The sequence below is a fragment of the Salmo trutta genome, chromosome 28 (assembly GCF_901001165.1).
Source record: "Salmo trutta chromosome 28, fSalTru1.1, whole genome shotgun sequence".
Classification (NCBI taxonomy): Eukaryota; Metazoa; Chordata; class Actinopteri; order Salmoniformes; family Salmonidae; genus Salmo; species Salmo trutta.
Genome location: NC_042984.1, coordinates 2,940,910 through 2,968,666, shown reverse-complemented (window position 1 = coordinate 2,968,666; position 27,757 = coordinate 2,940,910). Strand labels below are relative to the sequence as shown.

General features: G+C 45.1%; 1 protein-coding gene across 1 annotated transcript in view; it reads left to right on the top strand.

The window, feature by feature from the left end:
- LOC115166450 (FYVE, RhoGEF and PH domain-containing protein 1-like) overlaps nt 1–27,757 on the top strand; it is an 81,436-nt gene that overhangs the window by 43,385 nt on the left and 10,294 nt on the right. Inside the window, exon 2 of the mRNA XM_029720349.1 lies at nt 23,449–23,745. Within this exon, the coding sequence (XP_029576209.1) occupies nt 23,449–23,745 (297 nt within the window). The remainder of the gene's footprint in view (nt 1–23,448; nt 23,746–27,757) is intronic.

Sequence of the window (27,757 nt, the reverse complement as noted above, 5' to 3'; positions counted from 1 at the left end):
AGACTCATCCAAATTGCAACAAGCGGTTCTGTGAAAATGTAATTTAATCAGAAGCCACTGCCAGATTTCTGGATTGGGCTGCGCTCAGAGTATCCTGCCTTGGCAAATCGCGCTGTTAAGACACTGATGCCATTTGCAACCACGTACCTATATGAGAGTGGATTCTCGGCCCTCACTAGCATGAAAACTAAATACAGGCACAGACTGTGTGTGGAAAATGATTTAAAACTGAGTCTCTCTCCAATACAACCCAACATTACAGAGTTCTGTGCGTCCTTTCAAAAACACCCTTCTCATTAACCTGTGGTGAGTTATTCACAATTTTCGATGAACAACTGAGGTTTTATATGTAAGATGGTTAAATAAAAAGCAAAATTATAATTATTGATTATTATTATATTTGTCACGGGTGTCGTAGGGATTGGACCAAAATGCAGCGGGAACGTGTAAACTCATCTTCTTATTTTATTAAAGAAGGAAAACAAAATAATCACGTATACAGAAACAACAACAACAACAACAACAACAACAACAACAACAACAACAACAAACGACACTAAACAGTCCCGTCAGGTGCACGAACACAAAACAGGAAATAACTACCCACAAATCCCATAGAAAAAACACCCCTCTTAAAATAGGATCTTCAATTAGAAGCAACGAGGAGCAGCTGCTTCCAATTGAAGGTCAACCCCCATTAACTAAACATAGAAATAGACATAGTAAAACTAACATAGAAATAGACTAACAAGAACATAGACCAACAAACCCCGAAACACTCTAAACAAACACCCCCCTGCCACGTCCTGACCAAACTACATTAACAATCAACCTTTTTTTTTCTGGTCAGGACGTGACAATATTATTATTTGTTCCCTGGTCCTATAAGAGCTTTTTGTCACTTCCCACGAGCCAGGTTGTGATAAAAACTCACACTCATTCTCATGTTTAATAAATGTATGGCATCGTGTGTGTGTGAGGCAGGCTTACAATGATGGCAAAAAACAACGTTTGGGAGTACGCTGACCCTGGTGCTAGAGGGGGTACAGCTGGAGGGTGAATGTTTGAAGGGGTACGGGACTATGAAAAGTTTGGGAACCACTGTTCTAGACAATGCTGTGCTTCCAACTTTGTGGCAGCAGTTTGGGGAAGGCCCTTTCCTGTTTCAGCATGACAATGCCCCCGTGCACAAAACGTGGTCCATAAAGAAATGGTTTGTCGAGATCGGTGTGGAAGAACTTGACTGGCCTGCACAGAGCCCTGACCTCAACCCCATCGAACACCTTTGGGATGAATTTGAACGCCGACTGCGAGCCAGGCCTAATCGCCCAACATCAGTGCCCAACCTCACTCAAATTCTGAGCGACAACGGAGTGATCAAATTAATATCTAGCACCTGTATAAAGGGTGTCCATTTGGGGGACAGACCATGCCTAAAGATTTTAAGGTTTATTTAAAGCCAATGGCATACATAGTAATTGAGATGGGTACTGTCATTGTGTTAGGGTTATAGTGGGTTTAAAAGGATTTGTTCACTGGCCACCCCTGGTTCCTCTCTAGGTTTCTTCCTAGGTTCTGGCCTTTCTAGGGAGTTTTTCCTAGCCACCGTGCTTCTACACCTGCATTGCTTGCTATTTGGGGTTTTAGGCTGGGTTTCTGTACAGCACTTTGTGACATCAGCTGATGTAAGAAGGGCTATATCAATAAATTGGATTGAAATTTAATCGATGCGTAGTTGTTGTGAAGCATCCTGTTGCCTTTCTGTAGAGCAGTGACAGCAAATCAGATGTATTTGGCACGGTCACGGTCACGGTCACAGCTTAGATTAAATTCTGTGTGTGGGGGTTGTGTTGTGTGTGTGTGTATTGTGTTTGTTTATATTTGTGTCTACAGTACACAGGGAGAAAAAAAAAATGTATGAAATGTATGCATTCACTACTGTAAGTCGCTCTGGATAAGAGCGTCTGCTAAAAAAGACTAACCATGTGTGTGAGTGTGTTCGTCTCTCTGTGTTTGTCTTAATCTTAGCATGGTGTTGCATGTTCCGTTGTCGTATTGTGTGTTGGTGTGGTGACAGTGGGCAGATGGCACTCTGTCTGGGGAAATCAGAGGGTAAATCTCTTCATTTAGTGGCTGTAGAGAGAGCCAGGGCTGGAAGGGAGAGTTGCTCACACAGCACACCCCAGCAGGGTGACCTGACCCTGGCCAAGGAGAGGTAAGGAGGGGGAGAAGCCCAATAATTCCTACTATCTATGACAGCCACACACACACACACACACACACACGTCTCTCGCACACACACACACACACACACACACACACACACACACACACACACACACACACACACACACACACACACACACGTCTCTCTCACACACACCGACGCATGCACACACAATCTCTCTCTCTCACACACACACACACACACACACACACACACACACACACACACACACACACACACACACACGTCTCTCACACACACCGACGCATGCACACACAATCTCTCTCTCACACACACACACACACACACACACACACACACACACACACACACACACACACGTCTCTCTCTCACACACACACACACGTCTCTCTCACACACACACACACACACGTCTCTCTCACACACACACACACACACACACGTATCTCTCTCACACACACACACACACACACACACACACGTCTCTCTCACACACACACACACACACACACACACACACACACACACACACACACACACACACACGTCTCTCTCACACACACACACACACACACACGTCTCTCTCACACACACACACACTCACACGTCTCTCTCACACACACACACACACACACGTCTCTCTCACACACACACACACACACACACGTCTCTCTCTCTCTCACACACACACACACACACACACGTCTCTCTCTCACACACACACACACGTCTCTCTCACCCCCCCCCCCCAATCTGTTAGTTAGCTGAGATGTGTTCTGTCACTGTCACCTGTCTGTGTGCAAGGTTGTGCCATTGATCATGACTATCAGGAAACAGCTAATTAATAAGGCAATACGGCTACTATCATTTTCAATTGTGGCATGGTTGATATCTTGCTAGCCAATGAGACCTATATTTCATCTACAACAATAATGGCATGATGGAGCAGCATGTCTGTCTACAGGTGGTGTGTTCCTGATCGCAGAGAACCAAACGGATATTCTGTACCTCAAATGTGTTGTCAAGGAAACGGAGATGGATGGAGGGAGAATGTTAGAGTGAGAGATAGATGAAGGGAGGATTTCAGAGTGAGATAGATGAAGGGAGGATTTCAGAGTGAGATAGCTGAAGGGAGGATTTCAGAGTGAGATAGATGAAGGGAGGATTTCAGAGTGAGATAGATGAAGGGAGGATTTCAGAGTGAGATAGATGAAGGGAGGATTTCAGAGTGAGATAGATGGAGGGAGGATTTCAGAGTGAGAGATGAAGGGAGGATTTCAGAGTGAGATAGATGAAGGGAGGATTTCAGTGATATAGATGAAGGGAGGATTTCAGAGTGAGATAGATGAAGGGAGGATTTCAGAGTGAGATAGATGAAGGGAGGATTTCAGAGTGAGATAGCTGAAGGGAGGATTTCAGAGTGAGATAGATGAAGGGAGGATTTCAGAGTGAGATAGATGAAGGGAGGATTTCAGAGTGAGATAGATGAAGGGAGGATTTCAGAGTGAGAGATGAAGGGAGGATTTCAGAGTAAGAGATGAAGGGAGGATTTCAGAGTGAGATAGATGGAGGGAGGGAGGATTTCAGAGTGAGATAGATGGATGAAGGGAGGATTTCAGAGTGAGATAGATGAAGGGAGGATTTCAGAGTGAGATAGATGAAGGGAGTATTTCAGAGTGAGATAGATGAAGGGATCATTTCAGAGTGAGATGGATGAAGGGATGATTTCAGAGTGAGATAGATGAAGGGAGGATTTTAGAGTGAGATAGATGAAGGGAGGATTTCAGAGTGAGAGATGGAGGGAGGGAGAATGTTAGAGTGAGATAGATGAAGGGAGGATTTCAGAGTGAGAGATGGAGGGAGAATGTTAGAGTGAGATAGATGAAGGGAGGATTTCAGAGTGAGATAGATGGATAGAGGGAGGATTTTAGAGTGAGATAGATGAAGGGAGGATTTCAGAGTGAGAGATGAAGGGAGAATGTTAGAGTGAGATAGATGAAGGGAGGATTTCAGAGTGAGATAGATGAAGGGAGAATGTTAGAGTGAGATAGATGGAGGGAGGATTTCAGAGTGAGATAGATGGAGGGAGGATTTCAGAGTGAGATAGATGGAGGGAGGATTTCAGAGTGAGATAGATGAAGGGAGAGACCGGAGGGGTGTGAGAGAGGAAAGGATGAAAGGGAAGGAGGCTCTGCCGAGGCTTGGGTCATATCGCATCTAAAACGGGGCTGACAATACGATGCTGCGCTCTGGCGCTCTGTGTCACAGCAGCGGAGAGGAGAGAGAGAGGAGTGGGGGGCCGCACAGCAGCAGAGAGTAGAGAGAGAGAGGGGTGGGGGGCCACACAGCAGCAGAGAGTAGAGAGAGAGGGGTGGTGGGGGGCCACACAGCAGCAGAGAGTAGAGAGAGAGAGAGAGGAGTGGGGGGCCACACAGCAGCAGAGAGTAGAGAGAGAGAGGAGGTGGGGGGCCACACAGCAGTGCAAGATTTTTGTTTATTATCCGTTGAGTCTTATTTTAAATTTTTGTTGTTGTTGTTGTACAATTGCCTTCATTGATGGAGTATCACGCGCCACATTTGTAACACTATAGATTAGAAAAGGCTCTCCGTGGTGTTTTACGAGTCGACCTGTCATCAAGAGGAAAAATCTTTCGGGTGCTTGATGGTGCTAATAGCATCCCTGCGGTTTGCCACTAGTGAGCAGAGGATGCCGCTGCTGCTTAACAACGCTCTGACGATCAGGGAGGGCAATCCCGGCTGCCTTACCCCACTCTCAACCGTTTAACCTACATTATCTAACCTATATATTTTTATGTAGTCTAGCTGTCTGTTCCTCGGCGGCGGACAGAACAGCCAAGGATTGCTTTAGGAATACAGCCTTAACTGTGTGGCTCGGTCCCATCGTCTAGGTTCCGTCGCGATTGGGGGAATTCTGTCTCCCGTTCGGTTTTTTTTAATGACTGGATTTGTGTTTTGCTGCGCTATGTACATGGATAAAACCAGTGTGCTCCTGGGTAAGTCAATATGGATTCATTTTATTCGCCGTCATCCGTTGTTCCTGTGCATTATCTGTTCCCCCCCCCCCCCCCCCCCCTATGAAATAGCGCAGTTAATGATCGGAGATCCAACATATCCGCAGTGGATGTGTGCTAGCCTGCATGTAGTAATGCATCGAGGTCGAGCTTGTCCACCAGACAGATGGAAGAGGAGAGAGCATATCCACCCACATCACTATAGGTGATGTGATGTTTGCAGCAGGCAGCAGTGAAAAACTGTGTCAATGATTTATGGACCGCATTACATTCATTTATTCATGTGGGAAGTAATCTATTGTTAGTAAACGACAATGTGCATATGCAAGTGGACATATTTTGTATAAATGACATGGATATGTGATGGAAATGTTGGTGTATGCATTCAAGGACAGTCATCCAGTGCATAATGGATGGGGTGACAGTGGGTAACACTATATGTAAAAAGGATGTAAGAAATAGGCTGTGACAAGCCTACAGTTGCACATTAGCTCAGTACTCTAGTAAAACACAACGTGCTGTGTCTTTCAAATGGAATTCTAGGCTTCTATGTATGTATGTATGTATGTGTGTGTGTGTGTGTGTGTGTGTGTGTGTGTGTGTGTGTGTGTGTGTGTGTGTGTGTGTGTGTATGTGTATATGTATGTATGTATGTATGTATGTATGTATGTATGTATGTATGTGTGTGTATGTGTGTATTAGGTGCAAGCTGGTCTCGGGCTGGTATCGGGCTGGTCTCGGGCTGGTCTCGGGCTGGTATCGGGCTGGTCTCAGGCTGGTATCGGGCTGGTATCGGGCTGGTCTCAGGCTGGTATCGGGCTGGTCTCAGGCTGGTATCGGGCTGGTATCGGGTTGGTATCGGGTTGGTCTCGGGCTGGTCTCGGGCTGGTCTCGGGCTGGTATCGGGCTGGTATCGGGCTGGTCTCGGGCTGGTATCGGGCTGGTATCGGGCTGGTCTCGGGCTGGTCTCGGGCTGGTCTCGGGCTGGTCTCAGGCTGATATCGGGCTGGTCTCAGGCTGGTATCGGGCAGGTTTGAGTGTGTGTGTGTGTGTGTGTGTGTGTGGGGGGGGGGGGGGGGGGGGGGGGGGTCTGAGTGTGTGTGTACATGCAGGTCTGAGTGTGTGTGTAGGTCTGCGTGTGTGTGTAGGTCTGAGTGTGTGTAGGTCTGAGAGTGTGTGTGTGTGTGTGTGTGTGTAGGTCTGAGTATTGATGTACATGCAGGTCTGAGTGTGTGTGTAGGTCTGAGTGTGTGTAGGTCTGAGTGTGTGTGTGTGCGTGTGTGTGTAGGTCTGCGTGTGTGTGTATGTCTGAGTGTGTGTTGGTCTGAGTGTGTGTGTAGGTCTGAGTGTGTGTGTAGGTCTGAGGAGTGTGTGTGTGTGTGTAGGTCTGCGTGTGTGTGTAGGTCTGAGTGTGTGTTGGTCTGAGTGTGTGTGTGTGTGTGTAGGTCTGAGAGTGTGTGTGTGTGTAGGTCTGAGTGTGTGTGTAGGTCTGAGTGTGTGTAGGTCTGAGTGTGTGTAGGTCTGAGTGTGTGTGTGTAGGTCTGAGTGTGTGTGTAGGTCTGAGTGTGTGTACATGCGTGTGTGTATTTGTGGCTGTGTGTGATATGATTTCCATATAGCCATATAGGGTTAGGGTTATAGCCAGTCTAACAGTATACTCAACGTCAGTGTCTTATCAATCCATTGAACCTCTGTTCATGTTATTATTGGCTGTACTAGTGGTGTGACAGGCTGTACTAGTGGTGTGACAGGCTGTACCAGTGGTGTGACAGGCTGTACTAGTGGTGTGACAGGCTGTACTAGTGGTGTGACAGGCTGTACCAGTGGTGTGACAGGCTGTACTAGTGGTGTGACAGGCTGTACTAGTGGTGTGACAGGCTGTACCAGTGGTGTGACAGGCTGTACTAGTGGTGTGACAAGCTGTACTAGTGGTGTGACAGGCTGTACTAGTGGTGTGACAGGCTGTACTAGTGGTGTGACAGGCTGTACTAGTGGTGTGACAGGCTGTGCTAGTGGTGTGACAGGCTGTGCTAGTGGTGTGACAGGCTGTACTAGTGATGTGACAGGCTGTACTAGTGATGTGACAGGCTGTACTAGTGATGTGACAGGCTGTACTAGTGATGTGACAGGCTGTACTGGTGATGTGCCAGGCTGTGCTAGTGATGTGACAGGCTGTACCAGTGATGTGACAGACTGTACTAGTGATGTGACAGGCTGTACTAGTGGCACACTTTTCACGGCGAGTGCGGGGAGCAGGCACAGGACTTACTGGACTGGGGAGGCACACTGGAGGCCAGATGCGTGAAACTGGTGCAGATGACACCGGACTGGGGTCATGCTCCTCAGCACGCCCACGCTGCAGCACTCTCATCGCCACCACCTCTCTCCGGAATCTTTCATCGAGTTCCTCCTTCGACTCCCTGACGGTCTCTGGCTCATTCCTCGGCTCCGCCGACCACCCCGTGTGCCCCCCCCCCCAAAATATCGAGCTGTCTTTTGGGCTGTCTTTGTGGCCGCGAACCCCGTCGTCGCTGTCCTCCCTTCTCTCCTTGCGTCTGCCACCAAGGAAGGCGATCCTGTCCTGCCAGGATTTACTCCCAAGTCCAGGATCCCTTCCCATTCAAGATCTCCTCCCAAGTCCAGGATGCCTTCTCTTCCTGGACACGCTGCTTTGTCCTGTTGTGGTGGAATCTCCTGTCGTGGTTGTGTGGAGACACGCTGCTTTGTCCTGTTGTGGTGGGATCTCCTGTCGTGGTTGTGTGGAGAGACGCTGCTTTGTCCTGTTGTGGTGGGATCTCCTGTCGTGGTTGTGTGGAGAGACGCTGCTTTGTCCTGTCGTGGTGGAATCTCCTGTCGTGGTTGTGTGGAGACACGCTGCTTTGTCCTGTCGTGGTGGGATCTCCTGTCATGGTGGAGAGACGCTGCTGGGTCCTGTTGTGGTTGTGTGGAGACACGCTGCTGGGTCCTGTCATGGTGGGATCTCCTGTCGTGGTCGTCTGGAGACACGCTGCTGGATCTCCTGTCGTGGTTGTGTGGAGAGACGGACCAAGGCGCCGCGTGTTCCGAGTTCCACATATTTTATTTAATGAAACTTACAAAACAAAAGGAAACAAACAACTAACCGTAACATCAGAGGTGCTACATAAACTAACTCAAAACAAGATCCCCACAAAACACAGTGGGGAAATGGCTGCCTAAATATGATCCCCAATCAGAGACAACGGTAAACAGCTGCCTCTGATTGGGAGCCATACCAGGCCAACATACATTTACATTTACGTCATTTAGCAGACGCTCTTATCCAGAGCGACTTACAAATTGGTGCATTCACCTTATGATATCCAGTGGAACAACCACTTTAGAATAGTACATCTATATCTTTTTTTGGGGGGGGGGTGGGTTAGAAGGATTACTTTATCCCATCACAGGTATTCCTTAAAGAGGTGGGGTTTCAGGTGTCTCCGGAAGGTGGTGATTGACTCTGCTGTCCTGGCGTCGTGAGGGAGCTTGTTCCACCATTGGGGTGCCAGAGCAGCGAACAGTTTTGACTGGGCTGAGCGGAAACTGTGCTTCCGCAGAAGTAGGGGGGCCAGCAGGCCAGAGGTGGATGAACGCAGTGCCCTTGTTTGGGTGTAGGGACTGATCAGAGCCTGAAGGTACGGAGGTGTCGTTCCACTCACAGCTCCGTAGGCAAGCACCATGGTCTTGTAGCAGATGCAAGCTTCAACTGGAAGCCAGTGGAGTGTGCGTAGGAGTGGGGTGATGTGAAAGAACTTGGGAAGGTTGAACACCAGACGGGCTGCGGCGTTCTGGATGAGTTGTAGGGGTTTAATGGCACAGGCAGGGAGCCCTGCCAACAGCGAGTTGCAGTAATCCAGATGGGAGATGACAAGTGCCTGGATTAGGACCTGCGCCGCTTCCTGTGTAAGGCAGGGTCGTACTCTGCGAATGTTGTAGAGCATGAACCTACAGGATCGGGTCACCGCCTTGATGTTAGCGGAGAACGACAGGGTGTTGTCCAGGGTCACGCCAAGGCTCTTAGCACTCTGGGAGGAGGACACAATGGAGTTGTCAACCGTGATGGCGAGATCATGTCACGGGCAGTCCTTCCCCGGGAGGAAGAGCAGCTCCGTCTTGCCGAGGTTCAGCTTGAGGTGGTGATCCGTCATCCACACTGATATGTCTGCCAGACATGCAGAGATGCGATTCGCCACCTGGTTATCAGAAGGGGGAAAGGAGAAGATTATTTGTGTGTCGTCTGCGTAGCAATGATAGGAGAGACCATGTGAGGATATGACAGAGCCAAGTGACTTGGTGTATAGGGAGAATAGGAGAGGGCCTAGAACTGAGCCCTGTGGGACACCAGTGGTGAGAGCACGTGGTGCGGAGACGGATTCTCGCCACACCACCTGGTAGGAGCAACCTGCCAGGTAGGACGCAATCCAAGAGTGAGCCGCGCCGGAGATGCCCAACTCGGAGAGGGTGGAGAGGAGGATCTGATGGTTCACAGTATCAAAGGCAGCAGATAGGTCTAGGATGAGAGCAGAGGAGAGAGAGTTAGCTTTAGCAGTGCGGAGAGCCTCCGTGACACAGCGAAGAGCAGTCTCAGTTGAATGACCAGTCTTGAAACCTGACTGATTTGGATCAAGAAGGTAATTCTGAGAGAGATAGCAAGAGAGCTGGCAAAGGACGGCACGCTCAAGAGTTTTGGAGAGAAAGGAAAGAAGGGATACTGGTCTGTAGTTGTTGACATCGGAGGGATCGAGTGTAGGTTTTTTGAGAAGGGGTGCAACTCTCGCTCTCTTGAAGACGGAAGGGACGTAGCCAGCGGTCAGGGATGAGTTGATGAGCGAGGTGAGGTAAGGTGAGGTAATCTCTGAAACTGGAAACACTTATCTCCCTCACTAGCTTTAAGCACCAGCTGTCAGAGCAGCTCACAGATCTCTGCACCTGTACATAGCCCATCTTTAATTTAGCCCAAACTACTACCTCTTCCCCTACTGTATTTATTTATTTTGTTTATTTTGCTCCTTTGCACCATATTATTTATATTTTAACTTTGAACTTTCTTCAAACTACAAATCTACCATTCCAGTGTTTTTCTTGCCATACTTTATTTACTTTGCCACCATGGCATTTTTTGCCTTTACCTCCCTTATCTCACATCATTTGCTCACATTGTATATAGTCTTATTTTTTTCTACTGCATCATTGATTGTATGTTGTTTTACTCCATGTGTAACTCTGTGTTTTTGTATGTTGTCGAACTGCTTTGCTTTATCTTGGCCAGGTCGCAATTGTAAATGAGAACCTGTTCTCAACTTGCGAGAGAGAGAGCGAAGGTTGCGACGGCGCAATACCATCCCAGAAACACCCCCCCCTAGTCAAACCCCGACCTAACCAAAATAGAGAATAAATAGGCTCTCTATGGTCAGGGCGTGACAGGAGCTCTTGGAAGGGAATACAGGGAGTACTGGGAATGGAATACAGGGAGTACTGGGAATGGAATACAGGGAGTACTGGGAATGGAATACAGGGAGCTCTTGGAAGGGAATACAGGGAGTACTGGGAATGGAATACAGGGAGTACTGGGAATGGAATACAGGGAGAACTGGGAATGGAATACAGGGAGTACTGGGAATGGAATACAGGGAGCTCTTGGAATGGAATACAGGGAGCTCTTGGAAGGGAATACAGGGAGCACTTGGAATGGAATACAGGGAGCTCTTGGAATGGAATTCAGGGATCCCTGGGAAGGGAATACAGGGAGCTCTTGGAATGGAATACAGGGAGCTCTTGGAATGGAATACAGGGAGCACTTGGAATGGAATTCAGGGATCCCTGGGAAGGGAATACAGGGAGCTCTTGGAAGGGAATACAGGAAGCACTTGGAATGGAATACAGGGAGCTCTTGGAATGGAATACAGGGAGCTCTTGGAAGGGAATACAGGAAGCACTTGGAATGCACTTTTGTTGGCATGACAACAAATGAAAAAGTAAGGGAGGAGATAGTTGTGACAGAGTAGAAATGATAGGTACATTCAGACAAAGTAAAAAAAAAGGTATGTTATTTTCATTTTCCTCAAGCTGTTGCCCAAACAATGCTGATATACTCTACCACTGGTGCTGGCCTTTATTAAAGAAAAGTTCTACGAACAAGATTTTCCCTTTCTCAGTGGATTTTGCTAGCCAGCTAGCTAGCTATCTAGTATTGTGGCAAAATTACAAACTCTGTTATGAACATTGTTTGTGTGAGCCTTGAACCTGTACAGTCGTGGCCAAAAGTTTTGAGAATGACACAAATATTAATTTGTAAAAAGTCTGCTGCCTCAGTTTGTATGGTGGCAATTTGCATATACTCCAGAATGTTATGAAGAGTGATCAGATGAATTGCAATTAATTGAAAAGTACCTCTTTGCCATGCAAATGAACTGAATCCCCCCAAAAACATTTCCACTGCATTTCAGCCCTGCCACAAAAGGACCAGCTGACATCATATCAGTGATTCTCTCGTTAACACAGGTGTGAGTGTTGACGAGGACAAGGCTGGAGATCACTCTGTCATGCTGATTGAGTTCGAATAACAGACTGAAAGCTTCAAAAGGAGGGTGGTGCTTGGAATCATTGTTCTTCCTCTGTCAACCATGGTTACCTGCAAGGAAACACATTCCGTCATCATTGCTTTGCACAAAAAGGGCTTCACAGGCAAGGATATTGCTGCCAGTAAGATTGCACCTAAATCAACCATTTATCGGATCATCAAGAACTTCAAGGAAAGCGGTTAAATTGTGAAGAAGGCTTCAGGGCGCCCAAGAAAGTCCAGCAAGCGCCAGGACCGTTTCCTAAAGTTGATTCAGCTGCGGGATCGGGGCACCACCAGTACAGAGCTTTCTCAGGACTTGCAGCAGGCAGGTGTGAGTGCATCTGCACGCACAGTGAGGCGAAGACTTTTGGAGGATGGCCTGGTGTCAAGAAGGGCAGCAAAGAAGCCACTTCTCTCTAGGAAAAACATCAGGGACAGACTGATATTCTGCAAAAGATACAGGGATTGGACTGCTGAGGACTGGGGTAAAGTCATTTTCTCTGATGAATCCCCTTTCCGATTGTTTGGAGCATCCGGAAAAAAGCTTGTCCGGAGAAGACAAGGTGAGCGCTACCATCAGTCCTGTGTCATGCCAACAGTAAAGCATCCTGAGACCATTCATGTGTGGGGATGCTTCTCAGCCAAGGGAGTGGGCTCACTCACAATTTTGCCTAAGAACACGGCCATGAATAAAGAATGGTACCAACACATCCTCCAAGAGCAACTTCTCCCAACCATCCAGGAACAGTTTGGTGACGAACAATGCCTTTTCCAGCATGATCGAGCACTTTGCCATAAGGCAAAAGTGATAACTAAGTGGCTCGGGGAACAAAACATCGATATTTTGGGTCCATGGCCAGGAAACTCCCCAGACCTTAATCCCATTGAGAACTTGTGGTCAATCCTCAAGAGGCAGGTGGACAAACAAAAACTCACAATTCTGACATACTCCAAGCATTGATTATGCAAGAATGGGCTACCATCAGTCAGGATGTGGCCCAGAAGTTAATTGACAGCATGCCAGGGCAGATTGCAGAGGTCTTGAAAAAGAAGGGTCAACACTGCAAATATTGACTCTTTGCATCAACTTCATGTAATTGTAAATAAAAGCCTTTGACACTTATGAAATGCTTATAATTATACTTCAGTATTCCATAGTAACATCTGACAAAAATATCTAAAGACATTGAAGCAGCAAACTTTGGGAAAATTAATATTTGTGTCTTTCTCAAAACTTTTGGCAACGACTGTACATGTCCACTGTCTGTTTCTCTCATGTAAGAAGAAGCCAGTGTTTTTCCTCTCTTGTTTTTGGTCTATCCTGTTCTTTTCGTATCTTTCAAGGGCACAGCCGTGTGAAGATATGAAGAGAACAGAGATTAGCTTGAGCAGCAGCGACAATTCTCTCAGCAGAAAGGAGTAAAGAAACTGCCGTTATCACTTGTTTGTATGCTATGTTCCCATCATGATCTCACACACCTGCTAAACTGCCTCATAGACAAAGAGGTTGTATTTTCCTATAAAGGCTGAGACCCAACTCTTTTGTTGTTCTGAACTGTTGCACCTGTGGTGTGATTTGTTTACTAGCTCCATAATCTTATAATGGTTTGCAAATCTTCCTTTGTGGTTAGAATTTACACGACACTGACTCTCTCTCGGGATATACTGTTGGTCCAGCCATCATGGATTCTCAATTCGTCGCGCCGACAGGAATAAATATCTCTCCTGGAAGAAGAAGGGCAGGGATGTATGCTTCATGATTAATGACTTGTGGTGTAATTGTAACAACATACATAAACTCAAGTCCTTTTGTTCACCTGACCTAGAATACCTCACAATCCAATATTATCTCTAAAGAGAATTCTCTTCGGTTATTGTCACAGCCGTCTATATCCTCCCTCAAGCCGATACCACAACGGCCCTCAAGGAACTTCACTGGACTTTATGCAAACTGGAAACCATATATCCTGAAGCTGCATTTATTGCAGCTGGGGATTTTAACAAAGCAAATTTGAGGAAAAGGCTACCTAAATTCTGTCAGCATATCGACTGTAGTACTCGTGCTCGGAAAACACTCGACCATTGTTACTCTACCTTCTGTGATGCATTCAAGGCCCTCCCCCGCCCTCCTTTCGGCAAATCTGACCACGACTGCATTTTTCTCCTCCCTTCCTATAGGCAGAAGCTCAAACAGGAAGTACCCGTGCTAAGGACTATTCAACACTGGTCTGACCAATCGGAATCATGCGGACTGGGATATGTTTTGGGTAGCTTCCGAGAATAATATTGACGTGTACACTGAGACGGTTACTGAGTTTATCAAGAAGTGTATAGGAGATGTACCCACTGTGACTATTAAAACTTACCCTAACCAGAAGCCATGGATAGATGGCAGCATTCACACAAAACTGAAAGCGCGAACCACTGCGTTCAACCATGGAAAAGTGACTGGGAATATGGCACAATACACACAGAGTAGTCATTCCCTCTGTAAGGCAATCAAACAGGCAAAACATCAGTATAGAGACAAAGTGGAGTCGCAATTCAACGGCTCAGACACAAGATGTATGTGTCAGGGTCTACAGACAATCACGGACTACAAAAGGAAAACCAGCAACGTCGCGGACTTCAACATCTTGCTTCCGGACAAGCTGTGGGCTCTCCTTCTCTGTGGCTGATGAGAGTAAGACATTTAAACGTGTTAATCCTCGCAGGGCTGCCAGCCCAGAAGGCATCCCTAGCCGCGTCCTCAGAGCATGCGCAGACCAGCTGGCTGGTGTGTTTACGGACATATTCAATCTCTCCCTATCCCAGTCTGCTGTCCCCACTTCCTTCAAGATGACCACCATTGGTCCTGTTCCCAAGAATGCAAAGGTAACTGAACTAAATGACTATCACCCTGTAGCACTCACATCTGTCATCATGAAGTGCTTTGAGAGACTAGTCAAGGATCATATTACCTCCACCTTACCTGTCACCCTAGACCCACTTCAATTTGATTACCACCCCAATAGGTCCAAAACTTTTTTGTTCACTGTTTAGATGAAATCGAGCGCTCTCAAACTTCCCATCATTCTGATTACGGTAGTCATTTTGTCACCCTCATCATGGCAAAGACACGGAGAAATGCATATGATGCAGCTTTCAAGTTGAAGGTGATTGATCTGGCTGTTGGAAAAGGAAATAGAGCTGCTGCACGGGAGCTTGGTCTTAATGAGTCGATGATAAGACGTTGGAAACAGCAGCGTGAGGAATTGACTCAGTGCAAAAAGACAACTAAAGCTTTCTGCAAAAACATTTTTTGTTACAAGCCGTGTTTCGTTAAAGCCTATTTATTTTTCTTACAAGCCGTGTTTCGTTAAAGCCTGTGTAAAGTTCATTTGTCTCAATGTACCGGTAGGCACCTGCGGCTTATAGACATGTGCGGCTTATTTATGTTCAAAATAATATATTTTTTTAAATTCAGTGGGTGCGGCTTATATTCAGGTGCGCTTAATAGTCCGGAAATTACGGTACTGTAGTGCCTTGTGTCATACAGTTCCACGTTCTGCCAGGCCCAATTAATTGCTTTTCTGCTCAAATAGCTCATAGAAACGATCAAAGTCTTGTCGCTGCTGTTCCAGTCGCTGATACGGCAGACACACATATCCATCACTTTGTTTTTGCGGGACATGGAAGAGTGCGTCAATTTTATTCAAAAATGTCTTCATAGGTCATGAGCAAAAAGCTAACATGGTGGCAGTCTAAATGAGTTGCTAACTGTTCTTTGTAATTTATTTAAAGGCATTTAATAGGTTCCACACAGTTTCCCCCTGGACCTGTTTGATGAGATGCCAGTCATCATTGCCACGAAAATACCAACTTCTGTTTACCTAGGTAGTATTAATTAGATCTTTCCAAATGTCACTTTTCTCTTTTACTTTTGCATTGTACATGCTGATGTTCAACCTCCGTTGTCCATTCAACACCAGATCTATCCGTGAGCTGTTAAATGTCTTAAGAGCTATCTGGCTTTGGATGAGACATCGATTTCACATGCTGGTTCAGTGCTATAGGCTAGTTGTTCAAGTCTCAGTGACTAGCTCTTGTCCACACACGCTGTCTGTCGCTGGTCGAGAACAGCAGGCAGGGGAAGCAGTAGAGTCGGCTGCTAGCAGCACAGCCTCGGTCTGTTGATGCTAGTCAGATTGAAATGATTGTGTTATTTTCTGTCCCTCCCTTTGATGTAGGTCCCTCAGGTGTTGGTCTTCCATATCTCATCGTCCCCTGTTTCTCTAGGAAATCCAACTTTGAAAACGGTTTCAGATGACATATGTCATCCTGATCAGCTTCCTGTAGCTAGCTGTAAAACGGAAGCGCCAAAAGGCGACAGATGACGTGTGACGATCCCGGCCTATCCTCGGGCCTATCCTCGGGCCTATCCTCGGGCCTATCCTCGGGCCTATCCCCCGGCCTATCCCCCGGCCTATCCTCGGGCCTATCCCCGGCCTATCCTCGGGCCTATCCCCCGGCCTATCCTCGGGCCTATCCCCCGGCCTATCCCCCGACCTATCCCCCGGCCTATCCTCGGGCCTATCCTCGGGCCTATCCTCCCGCAGTTATTTTTTTTATTTATTAATTTTTCTCACATCACTGTAAGCTATAAGACTAACTGTAAACTACAGGTCTAACTGTAAGCTATAGGACTAACTGTTAGCTATAGGACTAACTGTTAGCTATAGGACTAACTGTAAGCTATAGGCCAAACTGTTAGCTATAGGCCTAACTGTAAGCTATAAGACTAACTGTAAACTATAGGTCTAACTGTAAGCTATAGGACTAACTGTTAGCTATAGGCCTAACTGTAAGCCATAGGACTAACTATAAGCTATAGGCCTAACAGTAAGCTAAAGGCCAAACTGTTAGCTATAGGACTAACTGTAAGCTATAGGCCAAACTGTAAGCTATAGGCCTAACTGTAAGCTATAGGACTAACTGTTAGCTATAGGACTAACTGTAAGCTATAGGCCTAACTGTAAGCTATAGGCCAAACTGTTAGCTATAGGCCAAACTGTTAGCTATAGGCCTAACTGTAAGCTATAGGACTAACTGTTCGCTATAGGCCTAACTGTGAAATAGACTTTATACTATGGTTATACCGTTTTTATAAACAAATGAATGAGGTATCATAAATGCTATATACAGGCACCGGTTAGTCAGGCTGATAGAGGTAGTATGTACATGTCAATATGGTTAAAGTGACTATGCATATTTGATAAACAGAGAGTAGCAGTAGAGAGGCTATATACAGTAGAGAGGCTATATACAGACACCGGTTAGTCAGGCTGATTGAGGTAGTATGTACATGTAGATATGGTGAAAGTGACTATGCATATATGATGAACAGAGAGTAGCAGTAGAGAGGCTATATACAGTAGAGAGGCTATATACAGACACCGGTTAGTCAGGCTGATTGAGGGAGTATGTACATGTAGATATGGTTAAAGTGACTATCCATATATGATGAACAGAGAGTAGCAGTAGCGTAAAAAGAGGGGTTGGCGGGTGGTGGGACGCAATGCAGATAGCCCGGTTAGCCAATGAGGATTAGGTGTGTCCAAACTTTTAACTGGTACTATTCCCAATGCTTTGGTACAAACCACAGTAGCAGTTAGAGTCGCTCATCTCTTCATCACAGCCCTCACCGTGTAGTGTTCAGTTCAGTCTTCTTAGCAGACAAGCTAATGATTAATGTAGAAGAGCAGAAACACACACCCACACACACACACACACACACACACACACACACCCACACACACACACACACACACACACACACACACACACACACACACACACACACACACACACACACACACACACACACACACACACACACACACACACACACACACACACACACACATCAATGAGTGATGACAAATAAGTGTTGTGTTCCTTTGTTTAGCGACCCCTACATTTAAATGCATCACTCCAAAATGTAGCTGACTGTCTTCTGCAGGTTGTCCTCTAACCAGTGAGGTAAAATATATCTCCCATTTCCATGTGTTTTTTAAAAATCTTGTTAGAAGACAATCTGGTCATGATGAGGATATAAATAGTTGGACAACAGAAATAAACCAGAATAGAACAGAAGGATATAAATAGTTGGACAACAGAAATAAACCAGAATAGAACAGAAGTCTGTGTGTGTTCTAATAAATCATACTGTGTACCTACAGTGATCCCCTGTTGATTTTGTACGTTTGCCCACTGACAAATAAATGATCAGTCTATAATTTTAATGGTAGGTTTATTTGAACAGTGAGAGACAGAATAACAACAAAAAAATCCAGAAAAACGCATGTCAAAAATGTTATAAATTAATTTGCATTTTAATGAGGGAAATAAGTATTTGACCCCCTCTCAATCAGAAAGGTTTCTGGCTCCCAGGTGTCTTTTATACAGGTAACGAGCTGAGATTAGGAGCACACTCTTAAAGGGAGTGCTCCTTACCACAGCTTGTTACCTGTATAAAAGACACCTGTCCACAGAAGCAATCAATCAGATTCCAAACTCTCCACCATGGCCAAGACCAAAGAGCTCTCCAAGGATGTCAGGGACAAGATTGTAGACCTACATGAGGCTGGAATGGGCTACAAGACCATCGCCAAGCAGCTTGGTGAGAAGGTGAAAGCAGTTGGTGCGATTATTCGCAAATGGAAGAAACAAAAGAACTGTGAATCTCCCTCGGCCTGGGGCTCCATGCAAGATCTCACCACTTGGAGTTGCAATGATCATGAGAACGGTGAGGAATCAGCCCAGAACTACATGGGAGGATCTTGTCAATGACCTCAAGGCAGCTGGGACCATAGTCACCAAGAAAACAATTGGTAACACACTACGCCGTGAAGGACTGAAATCCTGCAGCGCCAACAAGGTCCCCCTGCTCAAGAAAGCACATATACATGCCCGTCTGAAGTTTGCCAATGAACATCTGAATGATTCAGAGGACAAGTGGGTGAAAGTGTTGTGGTCAGATGAGACCAAAATGGAGCTCTTTGGCATCAACTCAACTCGCCTGTCACGACTTCCGCCGAAGTCGGCCCCTCTCCTTGTTCGGGCGGCGTTCGGCGGTCGACGTCACCGGCTTACTAGTCGCCACCGATCCATGTTTCCTTGTTCGTTTTGTTTTGTCTTAATTATACACACCTGTTTTCAATTCCCTTATTATGTTCCCTATTTAACCCTCTGGCTTCCATTTCTGTTTTGTCCGTGATTGTTCTTTGTTCAGTGGTTGTTGGAGGTGTTTCTCCTCACCCTGTTATTTTGCTGTTGGAGATTTTGACTTTATTTTTTGAGTAAACAAGACTGTTTTGAACTCAACCTGTGTCCTGCGCCTGACTCCGCTACATCTCCAAACCAAAAGCGTTACATCGCCGTGTTTGGAGGAGGAGGAATGCTGCTTATGACCCCAAGAACACCATCCCCACCGTCAAACATGGAGGTGGAAACATTATGCTAAGGGGGTGTTTTTCTGCTAAGGGGACAGCACAACTTCACCGCATCAAAGGGACGATAGACGGGGCCATGTACCGTCAAATCTTGGGTGAGAACCTCCTTCCCTCAGCCAGGGCATTGAAAATGGGTTGTGGATGGGTATTCCAGCATGACAATGACCCAAAACACACGGCCAAGGCAACAAAGGAGTGGCTCAAGAAGAAGCACATTAAGGTCCTGGAGTGGCCTAGCCAGTCTCCAGACCTTAATCCCATAGAAAATCTGTGGCGGGAGCTGAAGGTTCGAGTTGCCAAAAGCCTCGAAACCTTAATGACTTGGAGAAGATCTGCAAAGAGGAGGGGGACAAAATCCCTCCTGAGATGTGTGCAAACCTGGTGGCCAACTGCAAGAAACATCTGACCTCTGTGATTGCCAACAAGGGTTTTTCCACCAAGTACTAAGTCATGTTTTGCAGAGGGGGTCAAATACTTATTTCCCTCATTAAAATGCAAATCAATTTATAACATTTTTGACATGCGTTTTTTTGGATTTTTTTGTTGTTATTCTGTCTCTCACTGTTCAAATAAACCTACTATTAAAATTATAGACTGATCATTTCTTTGTAAGTGGGCAAACGTTCAAAAAATCAGCAGGGGATCAAATACTTTTTTCCCCTCACTGTAATCGTCTTCTGTTCCCATGCTGGAGACTCGGGCTTGATTACAACCTGTTACAATGGTGCCAATATTTTGTGGCTGATCTTTCAGCGGGGGGAGTGAATGTGTCAAAGACCTGACTGGGCCCAGCACTGTGCGGCGTGGCTCTTTGTTGTTGTTGTTGTGTGGGTTTGTGTACTGAGGAACATGTAACTTGGTTCAAAAAGAAAGGGGCACTTTCATTGTCTTTAGTTTGGGGGTTTTCATCAAGGTAAAGTGTTTCTTGGTGCAACGTCGTCCCCAGGCTATTGAACACACAGCACAAATACGCCTGGGATATCAACCATTCAAAGTTTGCCTTAGTGGGAGTAACCATTACGTTCTATAGGAGTGACCTTACTGAATAAAGTATTTGTCAACGACAATGGTTACCACAGTCACAAAGTCATAATTTTTTGCTAAACCCTGCCCCATTTCCACAATTTATCTTCTTAAAATGTGATTTTAAACCGAACCCTAACTAATGAAGGACAAGTTTGACGCGTTGGTCCTCCAGACCTGGTGTGCATTTGGGCGGAAGTGAGATTAAGTGTAATGAGGCTAACATGACATCACTTCCGCCCGGCACAGCCAGAAGAGGACTGGCCACCCCTCATAGCCTGGTTCCTCTCTAGGTTTCTTCCTAGGTTCTGGCCTTTCTAGGGAGTTTTTCCTAGCCACCGTGCTTCTACACCTGCATTGCTTGCTGTTTGGGGTTTTAGGCTGGGTTTCTGTACAGCACTTTGAGACATCAGCTCATGTAAGAAGGGCGATATAAATACATTTGATTAGTATATATAATGTATGTACATATAGTGTATGTGTATATAGAGTATATATATAGTATATATATTTGATTTGATTCACCCTTTATAAAGCACATGTTTTTATCATATTCTACATAGTGGGTTACGTCACATTTATGAACCCTTTATAAAGCATGACATACGATTATAGATGTAACACATTTATGTAGTGTTTATGAAGGCATCATGAATGCTTTATGAAGCTGTTATAAGCTGAACATAATTTAAAGCGGGACCATTAAATGTTTTACATAATATTTTTTATAAGTGTACTGACAGGTGACTAAATGATTTCCAGCTGCATCAGAAAACCAATAAACTTCTGCATCAATGTATTATAATATTTATGAAATGTATTTGGAAGTACCTATTTAATATATCATTTTTAATTTAACTTTTGTTTAACAAAGGCAAGTCAGTTAAGAACAAATTCTTATTTACAATGACGACCTAGGAACAGTGAGTTAACTGCCTTGTTCAGGGGCAGAACGACAGATTTTTTTTTTACCTTGTCAGCTCAGGGGATTCGATCCAGCAACCTTTCGATTACTGGCCCAATGCTCTAACTACTAGGCTACCCTGCCACCCCTAGCTAGCTACAATCTTACTGCAAAAAAAAACATAAGTTGGCATATCATTTTAACTTTAATTTGTCAAGTAATAATGTTTTAATAAAACTGTAGATTAGTCTGTCAATGTAGCAAATAAGTAGACATGGCTTGTATTCAAGACAGAGGCGACCGCGTCCACTGAAAGCTCCTTCCCGCCAGGCTACCTGCCGCCGATGAGATTCCCTGATGTTTTCCTGAGCTTTTCAATACTTTTCTGATGCATTTCAGTCACTTAGCCTATTGATGCGAATACACATTTGCACATCGTTTCAATAACAATATAGCTGAAACCACTATTGGCTACATTGATTTACTGAATCTATTCTTGTAATTGCAGGCTAGGCTACTTGATGATAGATTATTTTTAATATTATTGTAACGGTAGGCCTACTTACACAATAACCTCATATGGGCTGACTGACCACCATCCATTGAATATATAATAATAAGCGTTGATTATCTGGCCTTTTGAGTACAGCGCATGGAAGAAAACACAGCTCTACAGGAAGGAGTGCTAGAAGTGCTGCAGATAATTTGAAACAAATTATATAATTTAGCCTCTCTATAAATAAATGTAATCATTGAAAATACTACACCAGCATAATTTAGCCATAGAGGATCAATAGCTTATTTTAAGAAATCGTTGTTGATTGTGTTTTGTCATATTATGAGTGTATAGGCCTAGTCTACAGTTGGGAATCTGCCAACTGGGCAGCCAACTGGGCAGCTAACTGGGCAGCCAACTGGGCAGCTAACTGGGCAGCCAACTGGGCAGCTAACTGGGTAGCTAACTGGGGATCCAACTGGGCAGCTAACTGGGTAGCTAACTGGGCAGCTAACTGGGCAGCTAACTGGGCAGCCAACTGGGCAGCCAACTGGGCAACCAACTGGGTAGCTAACTGGGCAGCTAACTGGGTAGCTAACTGGGCAGATATAAAACAGCTGATTGTTGAGTTGTGGCTGTCAATGAACAGCAGCCAGCAGCTACAAGGTATTTGGCGATATTTCTAAATACAATTGCAGGAAGAATCTGTTTGAATAGGTGAATCTGTTTGAATAGGTGACTATTTGAAAAGGTGAATCTGTTCGAATAGGTGAATCTGTTTGAATAGGTGAATCTGTTTGAATAGGTGAATCTGTTCGAATAGGTGAATCTGTTTGAAAAGGTGAATCTGTTTGAAAAGGTGAATCTGTTCGAATAGGTGAATCTGTTTGAATAGGTGAATCTGTTTGAAAAGGTGACTCTATTTGAATAGGTGAATCTGTTTGAATAGGTGAATCTGTTTGAATAGGTGAATCTGTTTGAATAGGTGAATCTGTTTGAAAAGGTGAGTGCCACTGGAAAGTTGGTGGACTATAAATGTCCTCATTTTGTAAGCCTGAGATCTGTGTATCCACTCTTTTCATTGGCCTATGCTATTGGTTGCATTTAAGACATGGGCCATTCGTTTTATTGATCTCGGTATTCAAATGTCAGAGTTTGATAATTTGTGTGGTATAAAAAAAAACATTATTCAAATGTCTCTAGTCATGTAAAATGGCGCAGAATTGCAGGAAATTATTTTAGAACGTTTATTTTTTTTCTCAGACCCACAAACCCCTCAGCCCCTGGTCTTCAGGATTGAGCCCCGAATGTTATGAAACTCTGGTGACGGCCCTGGTCCCTACTTGTCTCCCTCAGGCCCGTCCTCGTCCAGTCCAGTAATTAAATACTCTATAATGTATATGTATGTGTTTATGTAACTGATGTCCTGGTTCCTCTGACCCTGGTTCCTCTCTAGGTTTCTTCATAGGTTCCTGCCTTTCTAGGGAGTTTTTCCCTAGCCACCGTGCTTCTACATCTTCATTGCTTGCTCTTTGGGGTTTTAGGCTGAGTTTCTGTAGAAGCACTGCTCATGTAAAAAGTGGTTTATTAATACATTTGATTGATTGTCTTGACGATGTTTCTCTCTCTCAGTGACCCACTCAGTGACCTTCAGTACTAGGTATAATACTGTATACTCTATAACTTGTCTACAAATCATCTCCCCCAGGACCGTCCTCCTCCAGTCCTCGACTGATGACTAAGAGCCTATCCCTGGAGCCTGGTGCTCACGGTGCATGCCTTGGGGCCCACGACGACGACTCAGACACCCAGACAGAGACCCCTCGCCTAAGCTCAGACCCCGGCCCTCAAACCTCCGGGCCACTGGGTCTGCAAATCCCCGGGGCCCTGCTGCACCCCACTGGACACGGCTGTAACAGAGGAGACAATGAGAGTGGAACTCCTCAAGAAGTGCCCTACACCGCCCTCAAAACACGCCCTCCCTTACCTGGGCCTAAACCACAAGGTAAATCAAATCAAATGTTATTTGTCACATGCTTGGTAAACGAGAGGTGTGGACTAACAGTGAAATGCTTAGTTACAGATCGTTCCCAACAATGAAGAGAGAAAGAAAATAGAGAAATAATAGAAAAGTAAAATAACGTAATAATAAATACACAATGAGTAACGATAACATGGTACTATACACAGAGTACCAGTACTGAGTCAATGATAACATGGCTATATACACAGAGTACCAGTACTGAGTCAATGATAACATGGTTATATACACAGAGTACCAGTACTGAGTCAATGATAACATGGCTATATACACAGAGTACCAGTACTGAGTCAATGATAACATGGCTATATACACAGAGTACCAGTACTGAGTCAATGATAACATCGCTATATACACAGAGTACCAGTACTGAGTCAATGATAACATGGCTATATACACAGAGTACCAGTACTGAGTCAATGATAACATGGCTCTATACACAGAGTACCAGTACTGAGTCAATGATAACATGGTTATATACACAGAGTACCAGTACTGAGTCAATGATAACATGGCTATATACACAGAGTACCAGTACTGAGTCAATGATAACATGGTTATATACACAGAGTACCAGTACTGAGTCAATGATAACATGGCTATATACACAGAGTACCAGTACTGAGTCAATGATAACATGGTTATATACACAGAGTACCAGTACTGAGTCAATGATAACATGGCTATATACACAGAGTACCAGTACTGAGTCAATGATAACATGGTTATATACACAGAGTACCAGTACTGAGTCAATGATAACATGGCTATATACACAGAGTACCAGTACTGAGTCAATGATAACATGGTTATATACACAGAGTACCAGTACTGAGTCAATGATAACATGGCTATATACACAGAGTACCAGTACTGAGTCAATGATAACATGGCTATATACACAGAGTACCAGTACTGAGTCAATGATAACATGGCTATATACACAGAGTACCAGTACTGAGTCAATGATAACATGGCTATATACACAGAGTACCAGTACTGAGTCAATGATAACATGGCTATATACACAGAGTACCAGTACTGAGTCAATGGTAACATGGCTATATACACAGAGTACCAGTACTGAGTCAATGATAACATGGCTATATACACAGAGTACCAGTACTGAGTCAATGATAACATGGCTATATACACAGAGTACCAGTACTGAGTCAATGATAACATGGCTATATACACAGAGTACCAGTACAATTTGTAAGTCGCTCTGGATAAGAGCGTCTGCTAAATGACTTAAATGTAAATGTAAATGTACTGAGTCAATGATAACATGGCTATATACCGTAATTTCCGGACTATAAGCCGCTACTTTTTTCCCAGGCTTTGAACCTCGCGGCTTAGACAATGACGCGGCTAATATATGGATTTTTCCCGCTTTCAAATTTTGTTTCTCCAAAAAAACACATTCTGTGACGTGCTCAGTTTTCTGGCGGCATGAAGCTTTCATTAGACCAATGAAATTGCCGAACGGGTTAAGGTCAAACAACTATTTTTGTTTACTGTTTAGATTAAATCGAGCGCTCTCAAACTTCCCATCATTCTGATTACGGTAGTCATTTTGTCACCCTGATTCCTGGGGGCACAACAAAGTATTTGCAGCCACTCGACATCAGTGTAAATCGTGCATTTAAGGTGGCGCTCCGTGTTCAGCGCGAGGCTTGGATGACAAGTGGGGAGAAATCCTTCACTAAAATGGGCCGCATGCGAAGAGCAACTTATGGTCAAGTCTGCCAGTGGGTCCTGACAGTGTGGAGCATTGTCAAAAAATCCACTATCATCAACGGGTTTTGAAAGGCTGGACTGCTGCGTGTTGAAGAGGCCTCAGCGGGGGATTTGCCTCCGGATGAAAGTGACGAGAGCGACAATGAAAACGATCCAATATCGGATGAAGCAATTCTGAGGCTATTCAACTCCGACACCGAAGGAGAGGACTTCAGTGGTTTCTTTGCACAGGAGAAGGAAGATGGTGCAACAGTTTGGGCCGCCTGGCTTGTTGCGAACTAATTTGCCAGAATTTTACGTAATTATGACATAACATTGAAGGTTGTACAATGTAACAGGAATATTTAGACTTATGGATGCCACCCGTTAGATAAAATACGGAACGGTTCCGTATTTCACTGAAAGAATGAACGTTTTGTTTTCGAGATGATAGTTTCCGGATTCGACCATATTAATGACCTAAGGTTCGTATTTCTGTGTGTTATTATATTATCATTAAGTCTATGATTTGATAGAGCAGTCTGACTGAGCGATGGTAGGCACCAGCAGGCTCGTAAGCATTCATTCAAACAGCACTTTCGTGCGTTTGCCAGCAGCTCTTCGCAATGCTTCAAGCATTGCGCTGTTTATGACTTCAAGCCTATCAACTCCCGAGATTAGGCTGGTGTAACCGATGTGAAATGGCTAGCTAGTTAGCGCGGTGCGCGCTAATAGCGTTTCAAACGTCACTCGCTCTGAGACTTGGAGTAGTTGTTCCCCTTGCTCTGCATGGGTAACGCTGCTTCGAGGATGGCTGTTGTCGATGTGTTCCTGGTTCGAGCCCAGGTAGGAGCGAGGAGAGGGACTGAATCTATTCTGTTACACTGGCAATACTAAAGTGCCTATAAGAACATCCAATAGTCAAAGGTATATGAAATACAAATCGTATAGAGAGAATTAGTCCTGTAATTCCTATAATAACTACAACCTAAAACTTCTTACCTGGGAATATTGAAGACTCATGTTAAAAGGAACCACCAGCTTTCATATGTTCTCATGTTCTGAGCAAGGAACTTAAACGTCAGCTTTCTTACATGGCACATATTGCACTTTTACTTTCTTCTCCAACACTTTGTTTTTGCATTATTTAAACCAAATTGCATTATTTATTTGAGGCTAAATTGATTTTATTGATGTATTATATTAAGTTATAATAAGTGTTCATTCAGTATTGTTGTAATTGTCCTTATTACAAATACATTTCAAAAAAATTGGCCGATTAATCGGCAGCGGCTTTTTTGGCTCTCCAATAATCGGTATCGGCGGTGAAAAATCATAATCGGTCGACCTCTAGTTTGGACCATGATAGGTCCTTAGTGATGTGGACACGAGGAACTTGAAGCTCTCAACCTGATCCACTACAGCCCCACAGATGTGGATGGGGGCGTGCTCGGCACTCTGTTTCCTGTAGTCCACGATCAGCTCCTTTGTCTTGCTGAGGGAGAGGTTGTTGTCCTGGCACCACACTGCCAGGTTTCTGACCTCTCTATTGGCTGGTTCGTCATCGTCGATGATCAGGCCAACCACCATCGTGTCGTCGGCAAACTTAATGAGGGTGTTGGAGTTGTGGTCAGTCCCTTCCTGGTAGTACAGGAAGGGACTAAGCACACACCCTTGAGGGGTGTATAGGACGAATTCTCTCTATATGGTGCCAGGACACAGTGTGTCGGATGTGTTGTTGCCTACCCTCACCACCTGGGGACGGCCCGTCAGGAAGTCCAGGATCCAGTTGCAGAGGGTGGTGTTCAGTCCAAGGGTCCTTAGCTTAGTGATGAGCTTGGAGGGCACTATGGTGTTGAACTCTGAGCTGTAGTCAATGAACAGCATTCTCACATACTGTAGGTGTTCCTTTTGTCCATGTGGGAAAGGGCAGTGTGGAGTGCAATAGCGATTGAGTCATTTGTGGATCTGTTGGGGCGGGATGTGAATTGGAGTGGGTCCAGGGTGTCTGGGATGATAGTTTTGATGTGAGCCATGACCAGCCTTTCAAAGCATTTCACGACTACAGACGTGGATGCTGCGGGGCAGTAATTATTTAGACAGGTTACCTTGGTGTTCTTGGGCACAGGGACTTTTGTGGTCTGCTTGAAACATGTAGGTATTACAGACTGGGTCAGGGAGAGGTCAGTGAAGAGACTTGTCAGCTGGTCCGCGCATGCTCTGAGTACATGTCCTGGTAATCCGTCTTGCCCTGCAG